Source organism: Lygodium microphyllum, chromosome 6 (assembly GCF_053477565.2).
Source record: "Lygodium microphyllum isolate KBCC chromosome 6, Lygodium_microphyllum_v1.1.10, whole genome shotgun sequence".
NCBI lineage: Eukaryota > Viridiplantae > Streptophyta > Polypodiopsida > Schizaeales > Lygodiaceae > Lygodium > Lygodium microphyllum.
This window is the reverse complement of record NC_141140.1, coordinates 127,178,040-127,185,515: the sequence shown is the minus strand read 5'-3', so window position 1 is coordinate 127,185,515 and position 7,476 is coordinate 127,178,040. Positions and strand designations below refer to the sequence as shown.

The 7,476-nt window shown below is 45.3% G+C and overlaps 1 protein-coding gene across 2 annotated transcripts; it reads left to right on the top strand.

The window, feature by feature from the left end:
* Positions 1-1,110: 1,110 nt before the first annotated feature.
* LOC148035102 (uncharacterized) lies at positions 1,111-6,908 on the top strand. Of its 2 annotated transcripts, XM_087680067.1 has the most exons (4): positions 1,111-2,252; positions 2,398-2,525; positions 2,703-4,384; positions 4,474-6,908. In XM_087680067.1, exons 1-4 carry the CDS (start codon positions 1,819-1,821, stop codon positions 4,744-4,746), a joined length of 2,517 nt encoding a protein of 838 aa, XP_087536193.1. In that variant the 5' UTR covers positions 1,111-1,818; the 3' UTR covers positions 4,747-6,908. The 2 variants fall into 2 exon arrangements, with proteins under 2 accessions (XP_087536193.1, XP_087536192.1); XM_087680066.1 differs by having other exon boundaries at positions 2,398-4,384.
* The last annotated feature ends 568 nt before the right edge of the window (positions 6,909-7,476 follow it).

Here is a 7,476-nt window from a genome sequence, read left to right as displayed (position 1 = left end):
AGAGCCATCTCTTTGTCCTCAACTTAGGAAAAGCTTTATTGGTGGCATGGGGCCATGATGGAGTCCTACCAATGCTTTTTTCTCAAACTTAGTATTCCAAAGCTTAAGACTATTTGAAAAATTAGAGACATGAATAATAATTTCACATTCACCTTCTTGGCCGACAAATGAGACCCCTTGGTTTCCGAAATTCAATTATTTTCCTCCTTTGCCATTATTGGCTTAGTTGCAATACTCTCATTGTTTCAACTGGCTTTAGGATGTTGACGGTGTTGCAACACTTCATTTTGGGGCAAATGATCCAATCCAATAGATTGAGTTCTCTTGAAGAACTTCTTGGGGTTGACATCTTCATGCACCTTGATCTTAGTTTGAGAGGTTCCCATCTTGACTATTTTGAAGCTGCCAGATATTGTATTTCAGTGAGTGTGCATCATTGTAAACGTTGGTACTGAAGAATGGATTGTAGGATGCTTTTAGAGAGTCAACAATTCCTCGACCCTCTCGATGACAGATGACACCAATAGAAGTCATAATTCTTATGGGGGCAAGGAACTGAACTAGGGCACTTGTATAGGAATTGGATGTGCCATGATGCTAAATAGTGGCTTTGTCCTTTCCTCTCCCTCCTCAGAGGGCAGAGATTAGTTACTTTGGTCTCTTCCTTGATTGCTTTGCATTGTAGTTGACAGAGACTGGGGGAAGGGGGGAAGAGATTCAATCATTGTACAAGGAATTGGAGAGAACTGGACACCCTAATGGGAAGTTTCCCATTATGGTCTAGATCATTCTTCTTCTTTCTAAATTAAGGAGGTGCTATTTTGATCGGTTATCAAATTTTTGCAATTTTGTCGCCCAATTAAATGCAATACCCTTACTAATGGTAGTATTAGCACTTGATTTTTCTAAAGTGCTAGTAGTGGAAATGGAGGGTTACCCACTCCCCCTATTCACACTGAGTGCAATTGCCTGTATTGAGGGGAGTGGGGTCTCTCTGCCCTTATTGGCTTTGGGAGTGACCGGCGGGCCCTAAGCTCAACAAAAACCGAATTTGGCATCTAGGGATTGCTAGGTTGCTAGGGCAGTTGGGAGGAGCGTATCAGTGATGACCACCGCGAGTGAGGGGGGAACGCATGTTGAGAGGAGCAAGGCTACAACCAACCACTGCGTGCGTAGTTACCGTGGAGGATGAGGTTGTTTCCCGGGCTACGAGTCACGACTCTCTGTTCATAAGGAGGCATTGATGATGATCCGGAAAGATGGTGAAATAGTGGCAGCAGTAAGTCGACAAGTTATTGGCTGAGAGAGAGACGGCCGCCGCCGCTACATGGAAGGGCCGAAGTGTCTGTCTCTTCCTCCCTCCCTCCCTCTCTACTTGGAAGTACCCTCTCGATATGCTGTTTCTCTCCTCCTCCTCCTCCTCCTTTTTCTGCGTCCCCTTAATTCTTCTTCACTCGGTCATTCGTTCTCCAATTCTACTCACATTTCCTCCTCTTGTTCGACACCATCAGTACAGTATCCTGCTCTTCGCAAATCGCTTGAACGGAGAGTATTTCACCACGGTGTATCCAAGAGATTTTCCCGCCCTCGCCATAGTTAGGCCACTCTTTTGAGACGCTTATTCATTCGCCATCGCCAGTGCAAACACTCATCAAGAAAGCTTTTCGTCGTCATCCTTTTGCATCAGCAATCGTCATCACAGGCTTTTCTCTTCCTGTGCAGCGCCAATAGTTAATCTGCCAAGCTCCGTTGTTCCTTGTCTACATCACCGACAGACACACGCGCACGCATTATCGGGCTTGGCCTCCCCTCGGTGTCATGCGGCGAGTCTTTCCCCTACGACCTTCCGAGAATTCTCTGCTTGTGACCTACGACGTAGAAGGCAACGGCCATGATCAGTACGGGAAAGAGCTTCACGGGAAGGAATTCTGTGCGTCTTCTCAATTTCTAGTTTCCAGAGCAAGACGGCGAAGCGAGGCAGATTTTGGTGTGTCCTCCACCACCAGCGGGGATGAGTGTAGTACTGCCGGCTCCTCCTCTAGAACAGCTCTAGCCCGAGGGCTCCAGCTGGGACCCTTCCGAAAACCTTCCAAGGATGCTGCCGCTTATCCCGTCTTTACAGGCGGCTCCTCTTGCGTCTCAAGCCCTCGCTCTAGGCGTGTCTCCCTAAACAGCGTTGTTGAAGCTGATTGGAAAGGCTTGCCCGAAGATATGCCTGCTTGTGCCTCGACCTCGGCCTCTTCCTCGTCGTCGTAAGTAGATTTGTATCGTTTTATCCGTTTGGTGTTTATAGTTTGACGTGAAATAATCACTTTGGTATAAGAGAGATTGAACTTTCATCGTCCATCACTCGTACTGATCTGACTGAATGGCTTGGGCTCGTCTGTTTTCCTGCAGTTCATCAGGAGACCGTGGTTGCAAGGAGCTACATGCAAGGCTTGCCGAACGCATGCATACCAGTTCGCAAGATGCCCCTTGCATACGGTCTAGTTGTCATCAGGCAACTGAGAGCACGTCCATTTCGGGTGAGTTAGACCAGGTTCTCTATCGACCGGCTGCAAGACACGGCTTAGTGCAGCTTACACACCATTCAAGGCTCTCGAGCCTGACCACCTCCAATAAATTACGTCAGAGTGCGTCCGAGTCCAGTTCCTGTTTCACCAAATCATCGAAAAGGTATTCAAGTCTAATTTCGTGTGCAGATTCTTCCAGTCTTAAGGATGATACTTCTTGCAAACCACAAAGCACAAGTTCATCTTTTCGATGTCTTTCTCCATGCATGCTGGCTGGTAGAGTCACCAGAGCCTGGCGGAGGGAGAAAAACCCTGGGCAAGCAGGTGGCAAGGTCAGTGCTTCAGTGGCTCTTGCTTACCGGATAGAGTGCTCCGGTGAGGTGAGAAAAACTGAACGAGCAGGTGGTTTGGCAAGCTCCGGTGACTTGCAGTCCCCCATCTCATCTGGTGCACGATCCATGCCAGCAGATATGCTGCCTGAGAATCCTGTGGTCAGAGGTGAGCATGTTCTCCCACACAGCAGGCAAGGCAATCAAACCTCTAGTGGGTATAGCACTCTTTACGAGGTTCTTCAAGCAAGGGCAATTGCAAGAGAGGAGCTGGCAGCAAAGTCAGATATGGAAAGCAATCTTCGGAGCAGGAAGCTTAGGATTGTGAGTAGAGATCAATGTTCCTTGTTAGAGGAGATTGCCCCTAAGGCGCTTGACGTGCTCTATTACGAGATTAGCACTCTTTGCAGGGATAAGAAAGACTTGGCCCAAGAGATGGCCGCTGAGATTGGAGAACGAATTTCAGACCTTCAGGTTGCAGTCGACTCACTCCAGCGCTTGGAAACTGACTTGGAGGCCCAGATCATTGGAGTTGAAAAGGATAAAGCAAATGTTCAACAAAGTTTGGAAAATGAGCTCCATAGAAGGGAATATGAGTGGGCAATGAAGCTTGAAACAATCAAGGGTGAGGAGAAGCAGATGAGAGAAAGGGTTTTAGAGATGACAGAGGAGAGACTTGGACTCCAGAAGGCGGTAGCTTCTTATAAAGCGAAAGAAGCCTCCTGGAAGTCAAGGATGAAAGAGTGTGAAGTCTCTTTGCAGACCTTAGAGCAGAAGTCCCAGCAGAAGGATTCAGATATAGCAGATTTAAAGAGTGCTCTTACTAACATGTCTAACACATTGAACTTGATGGATTCTGAGCTAGATAACTCTAGTAAAAAGAATGTGCTGCTACAAACGGAGAATGCACAGCTCCAGGAAGACTCGTCAAGGTTACATAGGATGTGTGAGGATCAGCAGATGACAATTGGGGAATTGTGGCAGGAATTGAGTATAACAATCAATCAGCCTTGTGATGGAAAAATAGCAAACCGAAAGAGGCTTCAGAGAGAGCTTCTGAGGCTTACTGAAGTAGAATCCAAACTTAGACACGAGGTAGATGCTCTACGCGGCGAACTTAAGTTTCTGAAACTGGGGAGAAGTTCAGGGGGTCCTTTTGAGGGGAGAGAGCTTGATCAAAGCTTGCAAGGACACTTGGCGAATCTGCACACGCAAACAGCTGCTAGAGATGTGGAACAAGTTCCATTGGGCACATCTCCCCAGCCTACTTGGCAAAATGACCTTCATCAAGGCTCAAAGATTCCATGTTCCAAGTTGGGGAGGGGCATGGAGAATGCAGACTTGTGGCACATTCTTGGAGTATTGGAGTGTCAAGGGCTTCCTAAGGATGTTCTACATTGTGCTTGGAAAGCTCTAAGCTGCTCTTTCCTCAAGAAAGGAGGACAGATTTTGGATGAGGATGTCGTTGGAGGTTCTGTCGCCTCTCAGTTTCTAGAAAAGCTACTCTCTGCCAATAAGCAGATTATGGAATTTGAGGATCAGGTAAGAGTAATCCTTTCCGTGAAGCAAGCATCACCAACAATGAGAACTTGTACTATGTATGGATTTTGACTGATCTTTTGGTTTTGCAGCTCGACAATAGAGAAAAGGAAATAGAGCTGTTACAACAACAACTGCAAGGAAATGTCAAGGAATTAAGTGATCTGCGCAAGGAGTTATCCAGAGTAAGAAAAGAGCGAGAAGAGTTTCGGAATGAAGCAGATGATATCACTAGACATGCAACAATGCTTACCATAGAGATTGCAAAACTGAGGGAGCTAGCCGAGAGGCTTGATGAAGAACTGATGCTGAGAGAGGGCCAGATTTCCATTTTGCGAGGAGCTTACAGTGAAAGTGCCCTGTGATATCCTAATATCCAGAAGTTGTCAGCCTTGTATGATGTATTTCACCCTGTATATCTTCTTGTGCTCCTGCTATTACGTTAGCTGCATGTGATTGCCAGAATTGACCTCCGGCCTTGTGCGGGCCATTCCCTTGTTGGGAAGAGTTACTTCTGCTTCATTCTGTGGTTTCAGCCTGAGAACATTCAAGGTTGAGCCCTTAATACTTCTCAGGGAAGAGTAATGTATGTGGCTTTTCAAGCTGTAAGCTGAAACGCACGAAGAGTGTCCTGGTAAAGCAGGTGGTCACAGACCCAAGGAAAACAAGGTGCACTGACCAAAAGATCAGATAGATCTTTGACTCAGTTGTTTCAAGTTTCTCCCTCTTAAATGTTATGGGGAAGACTTCACACTTCTGAAAGTTCTGAATCACGTGCCAGTGGGAATAATGTAAGCTACATCAGAGCAGGTTATCTTGTAGGGTGAAGGATAGACAATGGCTGCCCTAAGCATTAAGAAATTAGTGTCGAAGCTCCTGTGGAGTCTCTCTATTGTTGCTCCACATACCCACAGAAGAAGTGGATGATGAATGACTAGAGCTTTTACCCAAGATGGCAAACACCAAGATGTTATATGAAAATCATCTAGCAATGTGCTTTCAAGATGTCCCTTAAGACTTTGAATGAGCTCCCCCTCCCTCCAATCAAGATGTAGGAGGCTCTAAATTGACTGTTGGATAGAGTCTCTGGACCCACTGGGACACATGAGTTAGCCTCACTGATGGAGTTTGCATCTTGCATCTTTGCCACATACAGTGGGTGGCAACCCGCCTTGACTAATTGCTATTAAGGTCCCTCATGAGATGCCCCTGAGTAGCCGATAGGCACCTCTTCTTACTGGCTGCACCACCTCGCATTACTATAGTCAATGCTTCCGTGTCTCCCAAATGCTAAAATGTGTAGCTCTTCTAAACTCCATGTTGCATCTGGGCCAACCAATTGATGACTATGAAGCCCTCGTGTGTTTTGGGTGGTGTCAGATGATGGTTTGACATGGCTTTTTAGCACAGAGTTTGGTCCACATAGGGAGTTTTGGATCAAACACTCTAAATGAACAGGACATGATATGTCAAGAAGCACTCTCTCAAACATTAGCTCATCATCCTCAACATAAAGGGTCGTGTCAGAAACACACTCTAAATCCAATAGCTCTACCTTCGTCTGCACTTGACTGAGGCTCCTCAAGCCATCGAGTCTCGCCTAGAGGTAATAGGACATCGCTTCCACGAAGAGCAAGGAGGCAATTTTGTTTGCTCGATCGTTCTAGGCGGAACTTTGTATCTTTCCTCCCCCCATTCTCTTGGCACGTATCGATATGTAAAGTGTTGAGACCTTGCTAATCCACTGCGAAGAGGAGCCTAGCCATGGTGCCCTGTAAGAAATACCAATCCACCTTGTCATAGGCTTTCTCAAAGTCTGAAAGAAGGGCCGTAACCATTTGCTCATTGGCTTGGGCCCGCTCTATAACCTCGAAGAAGGTGAACGTCTAATTTGTGTGTCATGAATAACGTTTGGAACGATGGGTTGAAGTTTGCCATTAATCAGCTTTGCCAGTGCCTCATAGGCCATGGTCGATAATTGAGCGCCATAACTTGTAAGCTCTAGATGATGGCCCCCGCCCTCGGGAGGATTACAGAATACACCAATAGACAAACAAATACCAGCGCTGAAGACTTCTTTAAAGGCTCGTAATTGGGGAGCCTTCACTTCTTCTCAATGAGTGAAGGAAAAAGGTCCTAGAAGGCCCTTTACCTCCTAGGCACTTCTTCTTAGGCAATGATTTTAGTCACATTTCCTATACAATTGTTGCTTGGAAATTTATATGTAGGCACACTCGATCTTTTGAGGGTGTTGTAGACTAGAACCACTAAATTTGAGGAAGATTAGAAGAGTTGAAATTGCTTTGAATATATTGAGTTGGAAAGAGTAGCTAATGAAAGCCAAGTGCAAGCTCAGTAAGACTTGTTAAGGGTTAAATCTAACCTCCAAAATGAGAGAATCTAACCTCCAAAATGAGAAGGAAATTGAAGCTACCTAAATTTTGCTCTTCTTTAGAGCTTGGTGGGTTTGTAGAATTAATACACCCTCAAAATGAGATGTATAGCCTCATGAAGATGAGAGCATAGATAAAAGATCCCTTTCCCCCCCCCCCCCGGATTGGTGAGAATATAATTATAGAGCTAGACCAAAATCAAAACTTTTCTCTTTTCCATGATGATTATCCCTATGTTTAGGATTTCCCCATTCATAGTGGGGAGAAGATTTTTGCTAGTGTGAAGTGGGTACTTACAGATAAGGAAGTTAACCCTCCTTCCTTGGAGGCCATTTTAGATCGCAACATTTCCCCCTTGGATTAAAGTGACACCATTTATGCTTTAAAGAAGTGCAAAAACCTTAGCTTACAAATGCATTCTAGAATGTAGAGTTTGGAGTGGGTTTATGCATTGTGGAGCTTCACCCCTCTATGCAAATGTTCATCATAAAATATATTGTATGATTGTTCTCAACAATTGGAGACAAATTACCCATCTCACTTTAGCTTATAATTTTTTTTTCAAAATTTTAGCCAGGAAAATCTTTGGGCACCTTGACCAATGGATAAGAAGGATTAAAATGACTACATAGAATGGAGGTAGATAGATTGTTGATTCTCTCATTTCTCTCAAGGAAGGTATGGAGTATGCTTGTGATACTA

What these genes read in the sequence shown, in the direction of transcription:
- LOC148035102 (XM_087680066.1), top strand. Translation starts at nt 1,819, where the DNA reads ATGCGGCGAGTCTTTCCCCTACGACCTTCCGAGAATTCTCTGCTTGTG. An exon ending in TCGGCCTCTTCCTCGTCGTC is followed by an intron (nt 2,253 to 2,397) that starts GTAAGTAGATTT and finishes GTTTTCCTGCAG; the next exon opens with TTCATCAGGAGACCGTGGTT. An exon ending in TTATGGAATTTGAGGATCAG is followed by an intron (nt 4,385 to 4,473) that starts GTAAGAGTAATC and finishes TTGGTTTTGCAG; the next exon opens with CTCGACAATAGAGAAAAGGA.